The sequence below is a fragment of the Pinus tabuliformis genome, chromosome 9, assembly GCF_031772625.1.
Source record: "Pinus tabuliformis cultivar Carrire ecotype Pingquan chromosome 9, CPIR1, whole genome shotgun sequence".
NCBI lineage: Eukaryota > Viridiplantae > Streptophyta > Pinopsida > Pinales > Pinaceae > Pinus > Pinus tabuliformis.
Genome location: NC_142307.1, coordinates 1,115,222,527 through 1,115,249,566, shown reverse-complemented (window position 1 = coordinate 1,115,249,566; position 27,040 = coordinate 1,115,222,527). Strand labels below are relative to the sequence as shown.

General features: G+C 38.0%; 1 protein-coding gene across 1 annotated transcript; it reads right to left on the bottom strand.

Annotated features, from left to right (window-relative positions):
- Positions 1-1,116: 1,116 nt before the first annotated feature.
- On the bottom strand, positions 1,117-6,669 carry LOC149152566 (uncharacterized). The gene is made up of 4 exons (XM_089443525.1): positions 6,377-6,669; positions 3,925-5,356; positions 3,088-3,339; positions 1,117-2,808 (listed from the first exon to the last, which is right to left on the bottom strand). The coding sequence occupies exons 1-4, from the start codon at positions 6,667-6,669 to the stop codon at positions 1,117-1,119; spliced, it is 3,669 nt and encodes a 1,222-aa protein (XP_089299651.1).
- Between the last annotated feature and the right edge of the window lie 20,371 nt (positions 6,670-27,040).

Genomic DNA, 27,040 nt, shown 5'->3' with positions numbered 1-27,040 from the left:
ACTTTAGCTGGACTGTTCCTATTGCTACTTATACTACTATAGATTTTAACATACTGCTGTCCCCAAAATTTACATTTACAAAACATAGCTAGTCAATCTCGATGTGGCTAATCTTTCTTGTAGTTGATCCCTCTGGATCCTGTTCATCTTCGATTGGATTGGCGCTGGAGGAGGATGCAGCGTCTTTCTTGTCCATCATTTGCTTGAGAATTTCAATCCGCTCTTCAGCGTGGCAGCATCTGTTGTGTAGAGTACTGAATTGTTCATGAAGGGAGTGGACCCTGTGCAGAAAGAGGTTCATCTCTGCTCTATACTTATCGTGAAGGATTTTGACTTGCTCTTCCAGCCGATTCTCCAAGCTACGGACTTGGTCCTCCATCCGATTCTCCATGCTGCGGACTAGGTCCTCCAAGGCTCTCTGTTGAGCTTGGACTTCATTAAACTCCATGTTCAGGTCCCGGCAGTGGAAACAATCCTCGGGGAGTTCCATTGACTCCTTTGTTTGAATAGTGGCGCTATTCCTTTGCTTTTGTCCTTGATGCTGTCGGTTCGCTTTGCTGTTAAAGGGGGTAGTTCTACTCAGGCTCTCGGGAGTATTGCGAGCACTTAAGAGAATGCTATTAGAATGCCTGAAGCTGTCGCTTATACCGCTTGGGGATCGATTAAGCTTGGCAGCGCTCCCACTTTTTGATAGAGTGAGAACGAATCCTCTAACACACTCTACAACATTCCTTCTTTCTGGCTTACAGAGATAGGCTGCAAAATAGGCTTCTCTCCCAAGTTTACCGCAGAGAATTTCGACTGTGGGTTGTAGCTTTTGCGCTAAAGGGGTATTTAGAGAGTTTCTGCGAATACGAAGGCGGGAGAGGGATCTGCTCTTCCCGATGCTCCACTGACTGTTTCTGATCATATCTTGACTGAATTCAATTTTTTTGTGGCAAGGACGATTTTCTGGTCTATGGATCGTGATTCCCCTGCCTTGAAGTGAGCTTCTGAGCCGACTGCTGATACAATTTCTTTCAATCTGGTCTGTTCTGACCTCTGATCTAGTGATTTGGTTGCTGTGGCAGATTCTATTGGGTAGGGTGCCCCGAGTGCTGATTAGATGTGCGTCCTTCATGGCAGCGATTGGATAGTTAAGTGATCATTGCAGCTGAGTTGGCCTTTGGGTCTATCACAGGCCTTGTTGGCATGGTGGTCAGCCTTTTTGTTGAGTCCCCTTAGGATGTGAAAGTAATGGGCTTCCTCCAGCATGTTGTGCAGGACTTGGTTTCTGCTGTTGATTTGTTGCAGCAGTATATTTGGCGAAGTCCGCTTTTGCTCCATGAGCCGGATAATAATAGCAGAGTCACCAAAAACGTTCACTTTCTTGATGCCCAGTTTGATCACTTGATTGAGTCCTTGAAATAAGGCCAGACCTTCGGCCCGATTGTTGGAAAGATTACCCAATCCCCATTCAAAATGCAAGATAGGCTCACCATTTGCGTTGCATATGAGGCCTCCTGCGCCTGCAAGACCAGGATTAGATTTTGAGGCACCATCGAAGAAGAGGCAGTATTTGTTGCAGTTGCTCAACCAAAGAGCAAATTCTTCTTCCTTAGGCCTCAGCTTCCAAGCTGTAGTTGACTCCTTTAGGCTCAAATTATCCTTTTCTTGATCTTGGGCGCTGATGATGCTACCATAATTAATCAAATTTCTTTCTTCTGCACTGTAGCTGCTGAGATTGACTTTACTGTGGGTACGAATTGTCACAGCCTCTACAGCTAAGCTGATGGTTTTATGACACATAAATCTGGAGTTGTGTCCTTTGTCTTGGAATACTTTCTTGTTTCTAGCTAACCATATGCTCCACAGAAGAGTTAATGGTAAAGTATTCCATATCCTCTGTGATAATTTACTATTCTTGCTCTTCCATGGGCAAAGTTTCTTCCAATTTTGGACTGTCTCTGCTATGGATGACTTAGGATTCCATTCTACTCCCCCTAAAGATGCGATATCTTTCCAACAATTTGCAGCTACTTGGCATTCCATAAACAAATGCTGTATTGTTTCTTCCGCTTGAAGACAATTTGGGCACCTGGAAGGGCCTAGGATACCCCTTTTTTTGAGGTTCTCAGCTGTTAAAATCTTACCTTTCAGGAGGAGCCAACAGAAGAATTTTACTTTAGGGGGGGCTTCTGCTTTCCAAACCAATCTCCAATGACTCCATGTGTCCTGTGGGAAGGCACTAGCACATAAATGGTGGTACCCTGCTTTGGTTGTGTACAAGGTTCCTGTGGGGTCCCAACGAAAACTATCTTTGCCTCCTTTATGAGTCGGAGCCTTACTGTGCAGGTGGTCTTTTAGAGCGTTGAAGCTTGTTTCCAGATCCCTTGGGTAGTCCGGCAAGGTCCAGCCAATCCAAGCTTGGGAGGAGCTTCCCCACTTAGTGATTTGGGCTAAGCTCCATATTCCTCTGTTGTTTAACCAATTTATGGCTGGAATTGCTTCTGCATTGGATCCTATAGGGCTCTGGCCTAGGATTCTGTCTTTAGAAATGCTGATGCTACTTCCCTCTCCTGGAACTTTGGAGATATGCTGAGCCATGAGCGGGATAATTTTCTTACATAATTTCCAGATGTTGGAGCTGTCTCTGTTGGGTATATTAGTTTCCAGAAGCTTGTGCCTAGAGCTGCTGAGATACTTGGCTTCTAAGATTGATTTCCACCAAGTTGTATTCCCAGTGAATAGTCTCCAAACAATTTTAGCCCCGAGAGCTAAATTCAAAAGATTTGGGGACCTTATTCCAAGGCCTCCTTTTTCTTGGGGCTGGATGACATTTTTCCAACCAACCAAGTTGAACTTTCTCTTCTCCAAATTCCCTCCTTGCCAAAGGAAAAAACGAAGGGCCTTTTCTAATTTATGATGGAAATTCATTGGAGCTTGTAGCAATGAAAAGCGGTAGATAGGGAGAGAAATCAAACCTGATTTGAGAAGAACAAGACGTCCTGCTGGGTTCAGCCACATGGCTCCCCATTGTTGGATTTTCCTTTTGATTTTGTCGAGGATTTCGTTCCAAGTTTCAGTCTTCAGGGGACCCTTACTCACCGGCATCCCTAGATAGGTGAAATGACTCCAATCGAGCTTGTAAGAGACCTCTAAAATATTAGCAATACTTTGAATGGTGTGAGCTGTTGCATTCCATCCATAGATGCAGCTTTTGACTTGGTCGATTCTTCCTCCAGAGCAGTCCATGAATTGGTCCATGATCTTTTTGAAGCGCCTTGCAATGGTGTTCGAAGCTCCACCCATCAGGAGGGTATCGTCAGCAAATTGAGAATGATTAATATTCTTTGTGCCCTGCTCAAATTGGATACCTGTAATTAGGCCTATTCTTCGGTTGTAGTCCAAGGCTTTGCTGAGGGATTCAGCCATGAGGATGAAAAGGTAGGGAGAAAGGGGGCAGCCTTGCCTGAGGCCTCAGGAGGATTGAAAGGCTGCACAAGGTCTTCCATTCACCAGAGGTGAAATCCAAGGATTAGAGATACAAGCTTGGACCATATTGATGAAGGAGGTATTGAATCCCATTTTGTTCAAAACAGCAAGAAGGAAGGAGTGTCTGACTCTATCGAAGGCGTTGGCAAGATCAAGTTTAAGGATGAATCCTTTTTCCTTTCGACTAAGACTAGAGTGGATGGCTTCTTGTACCAAAAGAATGGAGTCGGAAATGTGCCTGTTGGCTAAAAAACCTCCCTGGTTTTCCGAAATTAAGGAAGAAAGAAGAGGCTTGAGTCTTGAGGATAATATTTTTGTGATTATTTTATAAGCAGAGTTGCAAAGGGATATGGGCCGGAATCTAGAGAAGGTGGTCAGCCTATTCTCTTTTGGGATGAGAGCTAAATACGTTGAGTTGGTATAGCCCCCTAGTTTGCCTTTCCTAAGGACCCAACGAATCATCTTGAGAAGGTCCTTTTTAATCATTGGCCAATATTCTCTGAAGAAGCTGATTGGGAACCCGTCAGGACCTGGGGCTTTGTCCGGATGGAGACTCCAGACAGCCTTTTTTACTTCATCCTCCTCGACTTCTTGGGTGAGGCTGTTATTCATTTCTTGAGTAACTTCTCTGGTCATATGTTGGAGGAAGTTTGAGTGATCCTCCTCATTTTTGTCCTCTGTTAGGAGAGATTTGAAATGGGAGGTTGCAGCAGCTTTTATGGAGTCTTGGGTTTCATGATTGATCCCTTCACTATCTCTGATTGCATTAACTGTGTTTCTTGCCTTCCTGATTGTGGCTTGTTTATGGAAATAAGAGGTGTTTTTGTCACCATCACGCAGCCAGGTCTGCCTAGATTTTAGCCTCCATTTGATCTCCTCATCTCTAGTTGTTTGGCGCAGCTCTGCATACAATCTGATCTCTTCTTGTCTTGCTTGCTGAGTGAGTCCTTCCGCTTCAATACTTTGCTGTATTTTTTCGAGGTTTTGTTTGATATCCTTTTTTAAAACCTCGGGTTCCTTGTATTTGATCTTTGCCCAAGTCTTGAGAGCCTGCCTAGTTTGCTTCAATTTTGTTTCCCAAATGAAAGTTGGGGAGCCCTCCACGTGCTGAGACCAAGCTTGCTTAACTATATCGCGGGCTGCTGGAATTTGGTTCCAAAGGGTGGAGTATTTGAAAGGGAGGGGGCCGAGGTGACTTTGGCTTTGCAAGGTAAGAGTAATGGGGTAGTGGTCCAAGGCAGAAGTATTGAGGATGTCTGACTGCCCGTTGGAGAATGAGGACAGAAAGGCGATGTTAACAAGGAAGCGGTCAAGTCTTTCCATAATGTTACCTGCTCCCAACCGCCTATTGCTCCAAGTATATTTGCGATTCTTGGGCTTTAAATCGACCAAGTCCTTTTCTTGCATGATGTGTTCCAGCCGGTTTCGGAAATGATCAATGCCGAAGTTCCCTCCTCTTTTTTCATTTGAGTGCATGACCAGATTTAGGTCCCCTGCTAGGATGAGGTTGTTACCATTGTCTTCTTCTAAATCTTCCTCTAAGGTAGTCCAACAAACTTCTTTTTCCCTGTAGTGGTTAGGAGGGTAGATGTTGTAGATTTTTACTTCAGTGCCATTGTCCTTGCTTTCCAATTTAACACTTATCCAATGCTGTTGTGTTTTGACGAGGCTACAGCTCCATTTGCTTGTATTCCACATTGTTAAAATACCTCCTGAAGCTCCTCTTGCTTCACTGGTGCAGCCACCATACTGTTTTTGTTGGCCAATGAATCTGCTGATTTCGGACTGTTCTAATTTTGTCTCTTGGATGAGTAAGATATCAGGCTTTTCACTTTGAATTAACTCCTTGAGGGCAGCTTTTTTGGAGGGGTGCCCTAATCCCCTGCTGTTCCAAGACAGCACTTTCATCATGATTTACCAGTGGTGTGCAGAGGTGCTCGCCTCTCTTTGCCTTTGATATTGTTTTCCTTGTCCGAGATTCCTAGAATGTAGGTTTCAATCGGTGTCTGTGATCCCATTGCTATATCCTTCTGCGCACTTTCTTCTCTTTGCTGTTTTGCCGACTTCCTTCCTGGCCCATGTTTTTTTGGAATCTCACTAGATGCTCCTAGATCCTTTGATAAGCTTCTTGTGATTCTTGTTGAAGTAGTGTCCGGGGAGGGCGGAGAGGGATGAGGGGATATGCTGATCTGATAAAGGGTCCTGAGGAGGTTCTTCTTCAGAAAGGGATGCGAAAGGGTTTGAAGAAGGAGGGATGGAGGGATCAGAAGAACGAGGAGGAGAGGTGGGGAAAGGAGGAGGGGCTTGCTGTGAGGATGAGGGTGGGCGCTGATTAGATGAGGGATGATGGGATGGTCCCGGTTGTTCAGATTCAGATTGTTTGAAGGATGAGGCAGATTTTTTTCTTTTCACTGTTTCCCATTGGTCCTCCTGCTCTGATGATTCAACATTTATAAGTTTTGGGCATCTGTTAGCAAAGTGTCCGTATTCATGACATACCTTGCATTTGAAGGGTATCTGTTCGTAGTCCAGCTGTTGGATATGGCACCAGTCGTCCACCTTCAATTTGATTGCTTCCGGTAGGCCGTGTCCCAGATCTACTTCGACACAAATTCGCGCACAGGCTTGCATGTTGTCCTTGGGCTCACTGCGGTCTATATATTTTCCTACCGCGTTTCCTATTGCCTTGACTGAGTCATCTCCCCAGCAATGAAGAGGGAGGTGAGGAAGCGTGACCCAGACAGGAACAGCACTTGGAATATCTAGTTCTGGGTCAAAGTCCGGGGTCCATTTGTTGAGATAGAGGCCCCGGGAGTCCATGAAGTAAGGCCCATTTCTAAATATCAAGTCCTTGTCCTCTTTGGTTTCAAAGTGGAAGGTGAAATAACCTCTTCCACAGAACCTTATTGAGTTTTTCCCCTGAGTCTTTTCTGCCCAGTTTCTCTCCACCCACCGCTGAACAGTTTTGGGTGAGGGCCATAAACCTGTAAACTGGCCGATTAATCCTTTCTCTGCAAGAGATATTGCTGCCATGCGAGGGATGGTCGGGGGCAGAAGAACTTCTTGAAGCACATCGAGTTTTTTAACGAACTTGGTAGCCGTCGGCCTTGGCCTTTGCTGAGGCAGAGATTTGATCAGGTTCGAGAAGGCTTGCTGCAAAGCTGGATCCCCCCCTGGTGGATCCGGGGGATCCATGGGGATCTAGAGCCGGCGGGATCGCTGGTGCGAGGGTTCTGATCGATGGAGGCTCAGGCGCTCAGGCGCGCGCGCGTTTTTTTGTTTCTATTGTAGGTTGTCATATTGCATTTTGTTAACATTTGAATTCAAAGTATTCTCAATACTTTTAATACATGTTATCATGCACTCTTTTCTTAAAACATTTGGCCCCAAAATATATTTTTTTGTATCTACTAATGGGTAGTGAATTTTGGTCTTTTTGTCTATATTTGGGGGACATATCTTTCAGTAAGCTCTAGAAATATCGATTGAGGTAGTTTCTTGTCTTTTCACTGTATCTATTTGGAATGTGTGGAAACTAGTGACATTAACAAAAGCATTTTGGTACTAGTTGTTTTGTATGCAATAGTCTTAATATATACTATTTTTCACTCCTAGAAGAATGGTGCAGAGGTTTTCATATGTTTACACAAGATATACTTCTCAATTTTAAAAGGTGTGGGGCCACATGTACAACACGATTAAAATGCTCGATTTTTGTCAAAGCACTTTTTCTCATTGAGAGAAAATATTTCTTTTTATGAGTAATTACTTAATACCATAAATATAGTTTGCTACTTTGATATTAAAATAGATAGATCTATAATAAGTATAAGAGTGATGGAGAAAATAGAATGTTCTTAGAAGATAGTTGAATACAACAAAATGTAGAAAAATTAAAAATACACTTGAAGCAATGACTTCAACATTAATATTTTTAGCCTATAACATTTTTGTTCATGGTTTATATCATCTAAATTGAATGATCTCTTAGTTTAAGATTTCTACAAGTAGTTGTCTTGTTTGTCAATCTAGTATTATTTAAAATTTGTGAGGCCTTACCATTTGGTGTCAGATATGGTTGTGATCTTGCCTGTGCCCTATATCTTTTTAGAAATCTAGAGGAATCTAGAAAAGGTGATTTCTCTTACCTTGTTAATTTCTTGTGTTGTATTTTTACTTAACCTGATTAGCTTCTTCTTCAACTTGAATATTATTGCGTTTTCTGTCATCAAACAACTACTAAACAAAAAATATTGATGATACAAGAGGACACAAAATGTAGGTTTTAAGCTAGAGACAAAACTTGTCTTCTTGACAAGAAAACCCACAAGAATTCTTCTCTTCTTATAGAACTTCAAATATCGAATTCCAAGACCTAAGAACCTTTTCAAAGACCCCTCCAAGGCCAAGTCAAATTTCACAACTTCTAGCAACTTTTCTAACAATTTCTACCCTAGCAAATTTTCCAAAAACTTCAACCACAACAACTTCTCCAACACTTTCGACCCCTGTAATTTCTCCAACCATTTTGACCCCAATAGTTTATTTTGAAACTTCGACTACTGCAAAAACCCTAGATCTTGTATGTTTGGGGAAAAATGTTGATTTATTCCCTCCTAATCCTTCACGTGAATTGCTTCTTCCTTCTTGGGAATGGGACTTGCAAGGTAGACCTTTTGGTGCCCTATCTGAGCTTCTTTCCACAAGTTGGTCATTTTGCAGTAATGTTTCCCTAATATTTGAACGTTTGAGGATATTATAGCCCAAAAACAATACTCAAATACTTCATTATTTTCCTTCTTCTAGTCCTCTTATTCTTCGCTCTTTAAGGTCTTTTTCTCTTTCTTAATGAAAATTCTTGTGTGATGCTCCAATGGATTTCAAGTGACGTCAATGTCTCTTATATATAGGCTTGTGAGGAGGTCGAATTGTTGTCCATGAGGTTAAGTTGATCCTTCTTGTAGGCTAACTTGTTTGATAAGGTCTTAGAGTGTCTTTATGACACTTTTGACTTCACAAAAAAATTCTTTACAAGATACAACATGCCCAAAGGGGTGTTACATGTATCAAAATTACTCTTTTGACTTCATAACTCTATGACAGACCTAGAAGCACTCAATGGGTGCTTGAACTATAAATAAATTTATCCTTAGCATGAAACCCATGCATCAAGAACAAAAATAATAAACTTATTTTCTTGTTAATACCAAATATAGAAAATCATGATTACAATAGACATTATGAAGACCAACCCTAGCTACACATTTCAACACTCCCTCTTAACTACCGAGGTATTCATAATCCATTTAAGATACTTGGACATTCTCATTAGAAGAGTCATATTAATAATCTATCTCATAAGATATTTTATCTCCTTATATATGTGCATCTTATCATATCAACAAGAATTGTCATATAGCAAGGCATGTAATAACATCTCTATCTCTCCACAAGGTCAGAGCATAATGTTAGAAAGACAATGACTAATAAACACCTTTTGTAATTGCCTCTCAAGGCACATACCCCATCCGAATATTCAAAAGGTATGTCCTTTTAAGACCATTCATGTCTTGGAATAACACATCCTCAATAAATTTCCTTTTCAACTACTCTTTCCTATTGGATTCCCTACCACATTCTCAAAGAGTATCAGAATCAATCTCAAATTCTTTCCTTATCCTCAATTCTTTCTTCATAACATGAATATAATAATTACGTGTCTATCTCTCCCTCTCCACTAGGAAGAATCTAGATTCTAAACATTCCTATAAAAGGAGTATTCCCAAGATCCCTCTCAAATAGGGGCTTGTTTGCAACATCAAATATCTATTGTTTGGTGGAGTTCATGGTACTATCAACTGCTTGCCAGGATCCTTTTTCCTCATCATGTCATGAACTTCAATTTCTTCATCATTGAGCCTTCTTCTTCTAATGCTTCTTCGTAGGGCATTGACAATATTTTCCATCACTTCCCTTCAACAAAAAATAGTGTTGAATCAATATTCATGTCATTATTTCCTTCATTGGGAAGCGAAATTCTCGTCTGCATTTAGCTATCCTTCATGATGGTCTTTTTTAATGATAGCATCTTCTTGCAACATCAAGGTCATATATATGTATGAATCCCATCTTCAAGACACATATTACAAAGGTTTTTCTTTTCCATCATACATGTCATGGCCTTAATACCTTCGTCATGGAGATTTCATGGCTAACCCTTCTTTTTATTAGATGTTGACGACTTATCTTATCATACGTGAGTATATATACATCTTTCAAGAACTCTTATTTCACCTTCTCTTCACATATTGCTTCCACAAAATCATCTATACATAGTTCCTTCATCATAGGAACCATGAATTCCAACCACATCATACTCTCCATGAGGTCATATCATGTCAATATGTAGAAGAGTTCAAGGCATATTGTCTACATACATTCACATATCTTTCTAAAGGAAGAGTTTCTTCTTCTTTTATCATGCTCAGGAGATAGAGAATTCTACCCATTCTATCTATAACCATATGATGTCATGAATTATCTATCAAAATATATACATACCTCTTCCTTCATGTGACCACCTATACTTCCTTTGGAAACTTACTTTCCTTGATTGAAGATGAAAGTACTTCACCAACTTGTCATGCTTCACATATTTGTTATCATACCGTCATCCTTTTAACTAGTAGATCCCATGTGAGGTGGAATGTAGACCATATGTGAGGCACTTTCTTCCTTTTCAGTAGAAGTGAATCTTCTAACAAAGATTCTAATGGAGAATCTTAACGATCCTCATTATGAAAATGCTCCTTTCTAAGGATGATGATGTATGATGGTCTTAATTATATTCTATCTTAATTGATGAATTTTTCCAACCATATTTATTGGACTACTTCGGTTATCCTTATATGCTTCCAATGAAAATGCCATGAGTTACTTTCTCTTCATCATGATAACAATTTCCACTATATGAAATTATACTTCGACTATCCTTCTGTGCCTTTATGATGATCTAAGCTATAATGCATCCTATCATTCTTGTGATTTATTCATCATGAATATTGTCTTCTTACAAACAAAGTGAAGGATGTCATTTAAGTCATAATAAAGGTTTTTCACCTTCTCCTCCTTCGACTTCTTATTTTCAAGATCTTCTACTTCTTCGATGATATGGGATTCATTTCTTTCCTTTCTCTTCTTGTTGTCCGTATTGAGTTTAGGAAAATTTCTCTTCAATTTCCCATATCAATTACATTAAAAACAATAGATATTTGACATGTCAATCTTCTTCTTTTTCTCAGGATTAAACTTTCCAAACTTCCCTTTCTTTCTACCCATAAATGCATATGCTTAGTTTGTTTACTTGATCTAACACCAACCTTTTCCTTCAACCTATTTTATTCTATCTTACATAATGACCAAAGTTCATTGAATGGATTGGCTTCCTTCTTTCCATACATACTTTATACAAATTTACCTCATTCTTCAGGTAGTGCATTGAGCACAACAATGGTCATTTCTTTATCAAACATTATTTCTCCTGATTATTCTAGTTGATATCATATTTTACATAACCTTGTAAGTTATGAGGCTACCCCTTCACCCTTATATACCTTCATTTTGTATAATTCATCTCTCAATGATATAACTTCTCGTGTAGTGCTTACGAAAAATAATTCTACAAATTTTTCATAGATATCTTTTGATTTTTCCAACTTTGCTACATAGGGGATGAGGGAATCATTAATTGAATATATGAGGATTATTTGAGCCCTTATTTTCCCTTTCATATAGTTCAATATTTCTTGAGATTTATATTGAGATGGTTTGGAGATTGAACCCTTAACATATTCAATAACTTCATTGTCTATGAGGATCAAATCGATCCTCTTTTTCCATACAAGTAAACTTGATGACCCAACAATTTTGTTGCTCTCCTTGCAAAATGAAGTCATGTAGCTAGTAGATTCAAACACAAATATAAAGATACTTAATTTTCCTTTTTTTCCTAAAGCAAGAGTCGTACCTTCATTATCATTAAACCATAAAATAATTTACATAGATTACAAACATCCAAGTGGATCCATGGACTGGGTAAAACTACCACCTAACAACCAAGGGCATCGAGTTAAGGGTGTAAACCCCGATCCCTACCAAACAAAATAGCGAAATCCTCAATTGCCAGACCATACCAAGGCCAACCATTCGACTCACCACAATCCGAATGGGGGACTAACACTCAAACCAAAGAAATACCTAAATCCAAATGGAAATCAGCGTTGAAGCCTTTAATCTCCACCATCAAAACACCATGCCCGAATCAACGGTAGAGGAAGATCTCGCGGTGCCATGGAGCCCGTCTATTAACCGTGCGGACCCACTGACATGCTCGAAGGTTCCTGACTGTAGATCTCCCAAGCTTGATCCAACGACAGAGGAAGATATCGCGATGCCAAAAAGCCCGCCGCTTAACCACATGGCCCCACTGACATGCTCGATGATTCCTAGCCATCGATCCTCCGAGCTTGATCCGATGGCCCAGGATCATATCGCACGGGCCTAAAGCCCCGCGGGTTAGTGTGCGATGAGGGTGGTATTCGTACCCACCCCTCAGCCACGTGTAGCGACTTGAGTGGAATCGCTCCCAAATCTCAAAAACCACTTTCTGCTTGAAAGGCGCCCGATGACCAGAAAACCACTTCATAGGTAGAATTATGTTCCCATGTAGAGAATCTAGGGTATTCTGACTACCACAAAAGCCTGGAATCTGGCTTCTCACTCCATCCCCTTTGCACCAGTTGATGAACCCATGTGAAGTACAGTCCCATCACTCCGGCCAACCGCCCGGGCCACAAAATTTGTCGATCCATCGAAGGAGGGTAAAAATGAGGAAAAAGTAGCCACTCATGTCAAAACCAAATTATCTAGACAACCTCCATGGCTCTGTTATGATACACCCTCATATCTTCATCTGCTTGGCAACCACACTGTTCCTTGAGTCTGTTCTGAGACAACCCTTGCCAACCCATCGCAACTTTGCTAATGGTACAATTCACTCCTTGGTTGGCCAATAAATCTGCCAATTTGTTAGCCTTCCTTCTTACATGGTTAAAACTTACCATGTGTAGGCTCATGAGGTGGATTTGGATCCTTTGAAAGACCTGGATCAACCTCCAATGTTTTGAAACCTTTTCCAGCCCCGTGCCCCAACTGATTCTTTTGACTGAGTTAATGATTAGCTCAGAGTCAGCTTCAATAATCACATTTTGCTGATTTTCCTTCATTAGGATTTCTAAGCATTGCTCCATAGCCATTAGTGCTGCCACGTTGTTAGTGGCTCTGCCTAAATGGCAATAGAAGATGGAAATGATATTTCACAATTCATCGCTTAACACCCCTCCAAAGCCAGCAATACCCAGGTTGCCTTTAGAGGCCCCATCAATGTTATATTTCAAAAAATCGTGAGGGGGAGGATGCCAATAGTCCTGCTCAATTTCCATTATCCTAACCATTCTGTCCAGGCCCTGAGGAATAAGCCCCTGCATGCCCAACTGTCTGAGAATTCTCATTTCAGCATCTGAAGGTAGATTCTTAGGGAGATTTCTCACTGTCGTACTAACCGTCTCCCTAAGTTGTCTTAAGGTCTGCTCAAAAAGACATTGGAAGGATCTCTTTACATTTTTAAAGATCCTATTGTTCCTTTCTTTCCATACATTCCAAATAATGAAGCTAGGCGTGAGAGCCCAAGCTGAGCAAAGAATTTTAGAATCAGAAAAATTTCACCTCCAATTGTTTAGGGTATTGATAATACTCCCTCTATCCTTATCGGTCTTTTGGAAGATGGTGGCAAAAGAGTCCCACAATCTAGAGGTGAAGATACAATTGTTGAGGAGGTGTTCCATAGTTTCCTCTTGGGCCTCATAGAGCTGGCATTTGGAAGGCCCTAGAACCCCCGTTTTTCGAATATTGTCCCAAGTCAGAATTTTCTTATGGTAAACCAGCCACATGAAGAGTTTAATCTTCATCCAGCCTTGATGCCTCCATAGATTCTGCCAAATTCTATCTGGAGCAAGAGAATCCAGCTCAAGGAGTATGCATTTTGCCTCCTTAAGATTAAAGGTGCCCTCATTGTTGTTGCCCCATCTTACCTGATCATGCCCCCCTATTACTAGAATCTTCCTTTGTTCCAACATTTTCATAAGAGCCTCTCCTTTAGCCTTCAAGGGGCTGTCTTCCCTGTAGACAATATTCCTCCAGTTTCTCCATTTTCCTGCATTATTGGTTTGATCCCAAAAATCTTTAACCTTAGATAACCCGATGATGTCTGTCTCAATCTTGAGGTCCTTAAAGTCCTCTTTTAACAGTATCAGTTCTTGTTGCCATTTGTCTTCCCAAAATAGTGCCAGATCTCCCTCTCTGATTTCCTAGAAGCTGTTCTTTTGTACTAAGCCTCTATTCTCCCAGGCCTTATTCCAGATATAAGAGCCCTTTATACTTCCAGACATCCTTATATGATCATTAATTTTCCAAGTACTAGCATATTTTTCTTTCCAAATACTTTGGTTCTTTAATCCAACGCCACCAAAGTTTAGCCCCTAAAGCCCTGCTTAGAACCTTTGGATCGTCCAAACCAAGACCTCCATGATTTTTAGGTTTGCAAATATTTTCCTAGGCTACCAAGGCCCATTTCTTTCTATTCTCCCCCTTGCCCCAGAGGAAGTCTCTTTGAATGGTTCTGAATTGTTGTAAGACTGCTTTTGGTGCAGGGAGAGCTGAAAGCATGAAAATTGGGATAGATTGAAGAATAGCCTTTGTAAGCACCAATCTACCAGCCAAGTTTAAATATTTGGTGGTCCAATTCCTAATTTTATCTTACATCTTGTTAATCACCGACTCCCATATGCTCTTATGCAGAGGTTTAGCAGTTAGAGGAACACCCAAATATTTTGAAGGAAGGAAATCCCTTTGAAAGCCCAAAATTCTGGAGATATTCCTTTGAATAGAAATATTGGTATTAAAGAAAAAAATCTTAGATTTGGAAAGATTAACCTCCATACCTGAAGCCATGGCAAAGTCACTTAGAAGTTGTTTGTATGCTAGAGCCTCTTTGACCGTAGGGATTCCTTGCAGCATGGTATCATCCACAAATTGTTGATGAGTCAAGGACTGTCCATTCTCAGAAAGTTGGAGACCCTTGATTTTGCCGTCTTCCTTAGCCTACTTGATGGATTGACCTAGTCCTTCCATCATGAGAATGAAGAGAAAGGGAGAGAGTGGGTCACCCTGCCTAAGGCCTCTTGAAGGAATAAAAGTCTCGGAGGGAGAACCATTTACCAAAATAGAAAAACTAGGAGAAGTTACCAGGGCCATGACCCATCTGACCCAGTTATGATTGAACCCAAAAGCAATAAGAACCCTCCTAATATAGGTCCAATTCAGCTTGTCATAAGCTTTGGCTAGGTCTAGTTGCATAATCATTCCAGCCTTCCTGTTGCTAGTCAGAGAGTGCACCACCTCTTGTGCTTGAATGATATTATTGAGAATTTGCCTACCTTCCACATAACCAGATTGTTCCCCAGACACAAGAGTGGGCAAAAGAGGTTTGAGTCTATTGGCTACAACCTTGGATATTATCTTGTAAACCACATTGCACAATGCTATGGGTCTAAAATTATCTGGAGTTAGGGCATTATCCTGTTTAGGGATCAGAGAGATGAAGGAGGTGTTGAGTGCTTTCAGAATAGTTCTATTCCTCCTAGAATCTTCTACTACATTCAGAATGTCCTGTTTAACAATATTCCAGCAAGCTTTAAAGAAATCTACATTGAATCCATCAGGGCCTAGCGCTTTACCATTTTTCATTTCCTTGAGGACCTCACTGATCTCCTCTTCAGTCACCGGCCTATTGAGGTTGAAGTTATCCTCTATGGACACTAGTCTTGGTATATGTCTTGTTAAGTCCTTGATGAAATGCTCTCTAAAATGTTTTCCTTTGCTATCCCACGAAAGTGCTGGACTAACACAGCATCTATGTCTTCATGGGAACTGAGAATTTTCCCTCCCTCATCGTTGATCGAAGAGATTCTATTATGGGCTCTGTTTTCCAAGGTGGATATGTGGAAGAATCTGGTGTTTTGCCCTCCTTCTTTTAGCCATTGCACTCTAGATTTTTGTCTCCAAAATATTTCTTCTTTTTTACAAAATTTCTCCCATTCTAGCTGGAGTTTGGTAGCTTTCTCATTTCTGACTTTATCAAAGCCAACCATCATAAGGTTTTGGTTTAGTTCCTGCAATTTGTTTTCAACAGATTTTTTCCTTCAAAAATATTGCCAAATTCATTCCCGTTCCAATCTTTTAGCCTGCACTTTATATGTTTTAATCTTTTGTGAAGAAGGAACATACTTGTACCCTGAATGTGTAAATCTTTAGACCACCAACCTGAAATGTTGTTGATGAAATTTGGATGGGTGAGCCAGATATTTTCAAATCTGAAAGGTCTATTCCTGGGGGTACCTATGCCTTTGACCTCCAGTTGGACCGGCCAGTGATCTAATCCTCCAAAGGGGAGAATACTCGTTGCCATTTCCTTATTATTGAGCATAAGGTCCTCTAAGATGATAAATTTGTCTAACTCTGATGCAACCAAAGACTCTTGTCCTCTTTTATTATTACAAGTAAAGAGACCATTACTCGAAACAATGTCTACTAGCTTCATAGAATCCATAAAAGTTTGAAAGGCTAAGGAGTCTTTGTTTAGCGTTCTTGTGCCCCCTTTTTTCTCCGATAGTGATTTGATCATGTTGAAATCGCCACCCAAAATCCATGGTATATCTACATATCTTGCTTTGAGATCCACCAGAGAATCTATAAACCTAAGTTTGTCATCCATTCTCTGAGGGCCATAAACATTCGTGACCAGATAGATCTCCCTATCCCCCACAGGTTGAATAACCACTGATAAATAATTTCTAGAAGCCTCAACATCTATTATGCCAATCTTTTGGGGATTCCAAAGAGTAAGAATGCCTCCTACTGTATTTTCTGCCTTGACTTCTAAATACTCAAAACGATTGAGCCATTTGCTATATATTTCTTTAATTTTCTGAATGGAACATTTAGTTTCCTGGATAAAAATCATATCTGGAGCTTCTTGTTTCATTCTGTTACTAATTAATCTTTGTTTCCTTTTACTACCTAGACCCCTGATATTCCAAGAAGTGAACTTCATCATTAAATATTTGTGAATGAGTAACTGGTTAGGTCTTTCATCTTACCTGAATCTATCATTAGCTTTCCACATTCCATCAACAGCTCATTCTGCTTTTTTCTGCCTCTCTTCTTTCCTGGGCATCTAGGTGCTAATCCTGGTGTGTTTTTCATGGTTTTCACTCCTTCGCTACCCTGTCTTGCAGTGCTACTTTTCCTGTCCATTCCTTTAGTAAGGGTTTTCCATAAGTACAGTTGCTGTACTCTAGTGAACTCCTCTTGAGGTAACGAGTCTACCCCTCCCATGGTTCCTTGTTTCAAGAACCCTTCCAAATCTAGGTTTTCTCTCTCAAGAATCTCCTGTAGTTCATGGTCCTCCATTTCCATCTCGCTCTGGGTCATTTCCTGGTCCATGTCCAGTTCTACATCGCTCATCATAGCCTCTTTCTGTTTATTATTATCCTTTGTTTGCTCCTTGTCTTCCTCTTTCTCCTTCTCCTCTGGACTTCCCTCCATTCCCGAATCTGCTTTTTTTTCCTCTTCTTCTTCCTCGAGCACTTGGTACTTGTTCAGACTAGCCTGAGGCCCTTCTGCTTGATGTTGCTTAAGTCCCCTTTTGCCTCCTTTTCCTCTATGGCTCACTTTATGAAAGCTGTCAGTATCTTTCATAGTGGTAGCTTTGCTCTTATTCTCCATTTTACTGAGAGGGAAATCTCTGAAAAGGTGTCCATGCTCATGGCATCTGTGACATCTAAATGGAATATGTTCATAATCAACTGTTTGAGCCCATTCTTCATCAAAAAATTCCAAGATAACCTCATCTGATAGGGCTCCTGATAGATCCATTTCCACACAAATTCGTGCAAAGGAGGTGTATTTTCCCCTTCTGGTGGCTTCAAAGGCTTTGACAAAATGTCCTAATTTATTTCCTATGGTTGTTAATGACTCTGTTTGCCAGTAATCAAGAGGAAGGGAGTAAAGCCTTACCCATACCAGAATTGAAGTGAATGTCTCCCGCTCTGGGATGAATTTCATCATCCACGGCCTCATACAGAGGCCAGCAGCTACGAAGGAGTAGGGCCCCCCTTCAAACACTCTGTCTTTATCCTTAATATTTGTGAAGACCACAATGAAGAATCCCTTTGACCCAAGATGTAGGTCAATGATTCCTTTTGGTTTCCAATGATATTTAATCCATGTCTGTAATTCTTTTTCAGTGGGCCATACTCCCATGAATTTAAAAATAATAGCATATGTCCACATGTGGTCCCTATGTGCCTGCAGAGAAGGATCATTTAGAACTACTGTAGGTCTGACTTCAGTTTTTTGTTTACATGGACCCTTCTGTGCCTTGGTTTTTTCCCCCTGTTCCTTATCGTCTTCCTCCTTTTATTTTGTGCTATTATTCTCCTTTAATGTAATTCCATCTTGCTCTTCTTCCATTCTTTCTTTCGCTACATCAGCCATACCTCTGACCTGTTCTATTGGCTTCTTACCTTGGCTGGCTACAACCTGTTTGTAGGAGGGAGTGGATCTCCCTCCTTTGCGCCCTTCCATGGAGTTCAATGTCTACTAACGACTGTAACCCTAGTTGTTAGTTCCCGCTCCTATGGTGTACCCATTGTGCTCATAAAGATGCTTAATTTTCAATTGAATATGCTCCTAGATGATATCTCAACTTGATGCCTTCTTGATCATGTTGATAATTGAAGGTCCCTTCTTGATGATGATTTCTTTCATGAAGACGTCTTCCTTCTTCAGAGATGACAATTCTTAATTTTTAAGAGAGAGAGGGAGTCTTGATTACTTTGATGATGATGTTAATCATTATTTTTTCTTCCTTGGATGATGATTGTGTGAGCCTCCCAATAATACTTCAAGTGTAGAGTCCTTCATTGAATGAGCTAGGATTTTTTAGGTCTTCTTCTTCTTTGATGCTCCTTAGTTCCCTCCTTCAAGATGATGTTTGCTTTAGTCCTTCTTGATGATCTTCTTATGCTTGGCCCTTACGTACCCTTCTTTGATTGGATGATCTTCAAGATTCCTCTCCTTGTCTTATCATCGCTCTGATACAATGTTGAGAAATCTAGGGTAGCTAGAAAATGCGAATTCTCTTACTTTTATAATTGCTTCTGTTTTATTTTTACTTAACTTGATTAGATTCTTCTTCAATATGATAATATATTTTTGTATATCATCAAAACAAGTACCAAAATATAAATATCAATAAGACAAGAGGACACAAAATATAGGCTATAATCCAAGGCCAAAACCTCTCTTCTTAACAGGAAAACCCACAAGAATTATTGTCTTCTTATAGAACTTCAGATGATGAATTACAAGACCTAAGACCCTTGTCAAAGACCCCTCTAAGACCAAGTCAACTTTCTCAGCTTCCAGCTACTTTTCTAACAATTGTGACCCCACCAACTTCAACAACACTTTTGACCCCAACAGTTTCTGCTACAACTTCGACTACTGTAGAAACTCGAGCTCTTGCACGAGTGGGAAGAAATGGTGATTTATTCCCTCTTAATCCTTCACTTAAATTGGTTCTTCCTCCTTGGGAACTTGACATGCAAGGTTGAAATTTTGGTGCCCTATTTCAACTTCCTTCTACAATGTGGTCTTGTTGTAGTAATGTTGCACTAATCTTCACAGGTGTGAGGATATGATAGCCCAAAAAAAAATACTCAAAGACTTTATTGTTTTCCTTCTACTAGTCCTCTTCTTATTCACTCTTTAAGGTCTCCTTCTCTTTCTTGATCAAACTTCTTATGTGATTCTTGGATGGATTTAAGGTGAGGTTGATGTCTCTTATATATAGGCTTCTTAACAGGTCTAATTATTTTCCATGAGGCCAAATTTATCATTTTTGTAGTCTGACTTGTTTGACAAAGTCTTGGAGGGTCTTTATGAAACTTTTGACTTTAAAAAAATTCTCTTTACAAGATACAACATGCCCAAAGGGGCCTTACATGTATGACAATGACTCTTTTGACTTTATAACTCTATGAAAAAACTAGAAGCAATCAATTGGTTCTTGACCTATAAATAAATCTATCTTGAGCATGAAACCCATGCATCAAGAATGAAAGTAATAAGTTTATTTTATCTTTAATATAAAATATGTAAAATCATGATTATAATAGACATTATGAATACCAAAACTATTTACACATTTCAGCATATGTATCCATTCCCGAATATACTTACTCATCCTTTGTTTTGTGACTGTACTACACCTTTTCTGACCTTTACACTCTTATACACATTCCCTTGGACTTGCATCCTTAGATGCATTTTTTTACTAAAGTTGGTTTTCCAATTTGATCTCCCTCATCTTTCCTTAAATCACACTATGTATCACCTTGAATCCATGCCAGTAGTAGCTTGTGTATTTTTCTAAAGTTGTTTACTAGCGATTGTATCTATATCACCCTCCCAGTTTGGATCTGGGGTGTCATCGGCTTTCAAAATAACCAATTAATATTTTGGATGGTCAAAGCCATGAAAAATATGTGTATTAACCCCAATAGTAATATTTTTAGACTAGAGATGCAGGTCTTTTATTCATGGTTTGGCTCATTAAAAATTGAATGAAATCCTAAGTTTCAAATTTCTCTATGTAATTATCTTGTTTGCTAATTTGATAGTAAGCGATATTTGTTAGGCCATATCATGTGGTATCAAAGATATTTTTTATCTTCTCTTTTTCTTTAAATTTTCCATTCTAGAAGATATTTTCTCTTCCTTTGTTTTGTGACTTTACTGCTCTTTTTTCAATCTTTGCATGCTGACATACATTCCCTTGGACTTGACTCCATGGATGTATTTTGTTGAAGTTTGATTTCCTACCTAAGATCCATTTTCTTTATTTAAAAAGTGGTATGTGAATTACCTTGAATCCCCCTACAAGTAGTTTTGTTTGTATTTCCACGAAGCTCTCTGTTAGTAGTGACCTATTATTTTCCCTTACATATTGGATATGTGGTCTTGTAAACTTTGAAAATAACCTTTTAATTTTTTTGATGATCTAATCCATGATAATCAAGCCTATATTTATAACTAACTTTGTGCTCTTTCTTACAACACTCTTCTATGTACTTTCTATCTTCCACATACTTGCTATACTGTTTCTAGACACATCTATTCTAAAATCAATTGAACAAGTTAGTTCTTATGGAACTACATAAATAGTAAATGCTTATCAAATCTATAAATGGATTCTTTTGTCATGTACATTACATGGGTTTTATTTCCATTTTAGGTCCTGAAGTGGATACACAATGCTTAATTATGCATTGAATCAAATAGTTTGGGTTACACATTATATGTTTTACCATCTAGACATCCTCATCATTTATATGGTTTACAACAATTTGATGTGTGTGTGTGTGTGTGTGAAAGACTTACAACCAAGATTTATTTTTGGTCCATAAGATCTCATATCCATTTGTAATTCATTCAGGGTGAAACAAGGCACTGTGCAAGGAAAAATAACATTTGCATTGTCATATAAGTCAAACATTTGTTGGAACCTGATAATTCTTCATATTTCTAGAGAATGTGCTTAAAACTAAAAGTTCTTTCAAAGGGAATAAAATATGATTTAGTTAATTATTGTTTTAGTGATTGCAAGTCCCATATTGCTTTATCTATTGTTTAACTTCTTTTATGTTTCAAAGCATTCAAATATATTTTTTAGTTGTTATACATGATCATTAAATTGTAACCCTCAGAAGACCTGATATGAAAATAATTCTTATATAGAAGTTTTGTATGGTATAATGGTATGTAGTGATACTATCACAATACATTCCATGTTATTCTTGCTCCATTGTTATATTCAAGTATTCTCTCTCTCTCTCTCTCTCTCTCTCTCTCTTTCTCTCTCTTTATATATATATATATATATATATATAGATATATATTTCATGGATAGTAGTGTCTAAATTCAAAATAGATGAGCTCAATCCTTTGGATAAGGAGACATTAGTATTAAAGGTTATTTTTCAAGTTCTAACATATGAAATGCATGTAAATTAGGATTTTAGTAGCAAACATGCTATTTTTTTGTTGAAATGTTGCTTCACACCTAATTTTATTTTGTAAGTCAGATGTGCAATTACTCGCAACCTATAATTTTTTTTGGTATGTAAGAGCTTCAATCCATTTGTAATTCATTCAAGGTGTTGCAAGGAATTGTGCAAAGAGAAGGAACATTTACAATGTCATATAAGTCAAACATTTGTTGGAAACTCACAATTCTTCATATCTCTAAAGAACATGCTAAGATAAGAATTTCTTTCAGAGGGAAGAAAATGTGATCCAGTTAAATATTTTTTTGTTGATTGCAAGTCCTAGATTGTTTTGTCTATTGTTTAAGGTATTTAATGTTTCATAGCATTCAAAGTTTTTATTTGGGTGTTATACATCATCATTAACCATCAGAAGACTTGACACAAAATATTTATTATATAGAAGTTTTGGTTAGTATAATGGTATGCCATGAGACTGTAACAATATATGACATGCTATTCTCACTCCATTGTTGTATTCAAGTATTGCCTTTTCCTCTCTATTAATATTATTTTATTTTTTTTCATGGAAAACAGTGTCTAAATTCAATACAGATGCACTCAGTACTTGGATCAGGAGACATTTATATTGAAGGTTAGTTCTCAAGTTATGACATATGTAATGCATGTAAATTAGAATTTTAGTAGCAAGCATGCTATTTTTCTATTGAAATGATCCTTCACTTCTAATTTTATTTTGTAAATATAGTGTGAAATTATTCTTGGTTATCATGAGTGCTATGATTCATGTGCCAATGTTTGAGTATGTGAAGTAGCGATGAATTTTTTAAGTTTTTATTCCTAATAAGATATTATTAGTACAAAATAAGGTTGAAGAGATTATCCCAAATTTGAAAGGAAAATGTATATATATTTTTGGTAAGTTCTTGGTAATTAGAGGTCTGTGGGGTCTCCAAGAAAGACAACTTGTGGTGGCTAGTTATTTAGACAATATACAAGCTACTCCTTATTGACATTGTGGGGTAAACTAAAATATTCCCTTTGCAGGTATGACGCATAGAAGAAAGACAATTGTTGGAAATATTTTGGTAGAATTCTTGAGATATTAATATTTTGAAAAGTTTGTTTCTTGTATACTTTTATGTCTCTACTACCATTTCACCTCTTTGGTTATTATGGTGTCTTTCTCATTTTTCCCAATTTCACGAACCCTAGATAATTGTTTTTATAGTGATCAGTTAGTGGAGGCCTCATCGAGTACATTTGTAGCATAGATTTTCATAGAGCATAATGAATATGCCTTCAGAGATTTTGAGGTAGTTAGATTATAAATATTTTACAGTTCTTATAGAACCATCCTCTATAGTCGTTATTGTTGAAGAAAGTGTAACTAGGTTCAATCTTCATAAATGTAATTTTGATCTTTGTACTTGTAAAATAAAAGAAATATTATTTTGGTCATTTATAACAATGTGTTTCTTGCTCATTGAATAGGTCAAGCACATGTTTGAGTGCTTCTAGGAAGTCAAAGAATCAATGTATTTGTTGAAGACCCTTATGGGTTTGTTACACCATGTAAAAATATGTATTAGAGTCAAAAGAAGACCTCCAAGAAAAGTCCCAAGCCTCCTCCATATGTCGGCATCATAAAGGAAGTAATTCGAATTATAGAGATATTTTCGGTCTCAAGTTATCAAGTTGGCCTAATAGGAGGGGTAAATCCTATATAAAGGGCCATTCGACCTCTCCAATAGCAAGAAATTCATCTATGAAATCTATGAAGGAGAAGAAGAGAAAATGGTACAAAAAAGTCAAGGAAAGGAGCCTCTAGTGTAGCGAAGAAGGAAGGAAGAAAACCAAGTTTTAGAGGGTTGTTTTAGGGCCTATTATAGTCACATGTGCGAAGGAAGGGAAGCTCATTCTGTTGTCATAACAGTCCTCCTATTTTGGTCATCAAAATAGAGTTAATTGGGCTAGAAAAGAGTGCTTATTAGGCATCTTACTCAAGTGAATGAAAGAGAAGGAATCAAGCACCATTTTCTTGAAGATATCCCCTCACATGTGTGAAGAATTAGGGCCACAGTGCTGATACATCATATCTACAACTATATCAAAAGGAAGAGCTCGATTGGGTAAAGAATAAGGTCCTCTTCCTCAGTGAGGAAGTCTACATCTCAAACAAAGGAACAAAGAAAAATATCTCTTCTAGGGAAATCATAACTAGGGCTTGTATCAATTGTCGAAAGAAGAACATAGTGGGAGGATGAAGTGTTGCAATAAGGAGGACAAAGTGTTGCAATAGAAAAGGGGTTGACTTGTGCTTTGAGGATATTCTTTTCAAGGGTCTAGCATTTGTCATTTGTCAATTAAAGCTTCAATAAGAGAAATTTGTAGAAGGGTTTTCCTCTCTAGGAGAGAAAGGTTTTTCCCTGGTTGAGAGCCAATATCTTGTGTTCTTGTCTATTGTGTTTTGGTAACTTTTCGATGAAGTAAGAGAACATACAATAATAATAATAATAATAATAATAATAATAATAATGATAATAATAATAATAATAATAATAATAATAATAATAATAATAATAATAATAATAATAAGATTGTGTGAATAAGAAAAGTAAATGTACTTCACAAATTGTTATCATCGTCAGAAGAATCTATTTATAATCTAGCTGCCCTAGATTCTTCAACATGGTATGAGAGCTACGGTGACACACCAAGGAAGGGCATCTCAAGAGCACATAGAAGATTGAAGCATAAATATCATTGAAGCATGAGATCTTCACGCAAGGGTACCAGATCCATCAAAGACAAGGAAAATTACCATCTCCTCTCCTAGATTCATCAAGAAGGACTACTATACAAAGAAGAAAGCCTTCCATCAAAGGCATACTCGAGAAGGCTCATTCAAGAAGAGTCTCCATCATCAAAAGCAAAACACTTCATCATTAAGGCCTCTACACATTAAAAGTCTTCATCACCAAGAAATATCTTTCAAAGCATATTAAAGGAATCAATTTGAAGATATCTAAGATCCAAAAAGACAAATCATCAAATCTTTAAGGAAGTAGCAATACCTATTCATCACCAACACTCTCAAGTAAGTATTTATATGTCCTCTTCTGAAAATATCACAATGTTTTTTTGCAAGGAAAGCAACAAATTTTTTGGTATTGCTAATTTCCTTGCATGGAAAAAGAGAATTGATCTACTTCTCAAAGAAAATGAACTTGTGGACTACATCAAAGGAAGTGTCATTGTTCCTACTAAGGAACAAGCTCAAGCCCTAGGAAAGCATAATAAGGATGAAACAAGGGCTCAAAGTATTTTGATAGAATCCATCAAGGACACTCTCATTCCTTATGTTTCCAAACTTGAAACATCCAAAGAAATATATGATAAGGTGGTCAAGCTATTCTTAGTCAGTACAGCTGGAGAAGTGATATCATTGCATACTGAATTGTATAAGATGAATATTTCTGAAGAAGAAGGAATATATCCCTACTTCATGAAAATCTCTGAGATGAGATCAACTACAAGATCTAGGAGAAGTTATGTCTCACAGGGAAATGACAATTGTAGTACTCAATGCTCTACCTGAGGAATGGGGCAACTACACATCAAGTATATATGCGAAGAAGGAAGCAACCCCGTTGAATGAACTTTGGTCTCTATGAAAAATTGAGGAGACTAGAATCAAAGCCAAGGATGACATGGGACCAAAAGAAAAAGCATTTGCTGCTATGGCCAAAAGAAAAGAGAATTTTTTCAAGTTTGGTCCACAGAGAATATGTAAAAGAGATATGTGCAAATTCCAATTCTTTGGCTGTCAAGAGTATGGCCACTATAAAAGGGATTGTCCCAAATTCAAGAAGGACAACACTAAGAGGAAGCGAGAGGAAGCTCACATTACCCAAGAAGTGAAAGAAGAAGATAAGAAGTAGACAAAGGAATCTCCTTTGAATATCTACTATGGTTGAGATCAAATTATTCAAATGAGTTCTCTTTAAAGTTTTAGGTAACATAGGAGCATGTAGCTATAGGATAGAATGCATGATTTATGGTAATGGCATCTTTAGGAATATAGGAGAATTATGTATAAAAATATTCATGTAGGAAGGATGTAGCCATTAATGACCTCATCCATGCATAAAGGAATGATCATCATTTATAAGAATCATCTTAGAATGCCACTATCATTAACAAGAACATTTACAGAATGAGGATTATGAAAAAATCCTCTAGTTATACCAATAATGAGAAACATTAATGGGTGTCTGCATGAGAATCATGGTATTCAATGAGAAATTATCTATGGTAAGATTTTTAAGAGATTCCAATGCAGGGAAAATTTTAAGAACCCCCCCTAAATTTATAAATATAATAAATGGGCGAATCTCCATGGTATATAGGAAAAATGGAAGGCGATTTTATCAATAATATAATATGTATATATAATTTTTTTGCGAATCTCTCACCACGCCTGGCGAATATTTTACTCAATTATAAAATCTTGTAAGATCTTGGCGAGTCTTTCACTAAATAATAAAACTTTGTAAAGTCCTAGTGAATCTTAGCATAGGCTACATGTTGGTTTAATTCCCCCATTTAAATAGGCTACATTCCAGGTGAATACCATGGGTCAATACCATGTGCCATTTTGGTGAATACCATGGGTCAATACCATGTGCCATTTTTATTTTTATTAATTCTAATATTAGGGTTAATAATGGTTTTTTGCATGGTATTAATAACAATCTAGTCCATGGTATTTGTCCCATAGTATTTTGGCCATAGGTTTCACCTAAATATAACCCATTTTTTTAGTGTTCTTAAATATAAGGTGACTTATGGAGTAAATATCAAAAAATGTTTTATTTGTTTACCATACCTCTTGTTTATTTATATTTTTATTAATTTACCATACCTCTTTTACAAATATGGTATTTGGCCCATAGGATTCACTTAAATAAAACCTCTTTCTTGAGCCTTCATAAATAGAACGAGGGTTATGGACTAAATATAAAAAGAGGTTTTATTTATTTATGATACGTCTAGTTTATTTATATTTTTATTTATTTACCATACCTTTTGAGTAAGTATAAAAAGACGTTTTATTTATTTACCATACCTCCACTTTACTTATATTTTTATTTGTTTACACCCTTACATGTATATAAGGTGACTTATGGAGTAAATATAAAAAATGTTTTATTTATTTACCATACCTCTCATTTATTTATATTTTTATTAATTTACTATACCTCTTTTGTAAATATGGTATTTGGCCCATAAGATTCACTTAAATAAAACCTATT

Excerpts from the sequence above, each read along its gene's own strand:
- LOC149152566 (XM_089443525.1), bottom strand. The coding sequence starts at position 6,669 with ATGGATCCCCCGGATCCACCAGGGGGGGATCCAGCTTTGCAGCAAGCC. Across the intron at positions 3,340-3,924 it reads TTCTCAAGATGATTCGTTGG|GGCACAAAGAATATTAATCA; the intron begins GTCCTTAGGAAA and ends CAATTTGAGCAG. Across the intron at positions 2,809-3,087 it reads TCACCTATCTAGGGATGCCG|CCCCAAGAAAAAGGAGGCCT; the intron begins GTGAGTAAGGGT and ends AATGTCATCCAG.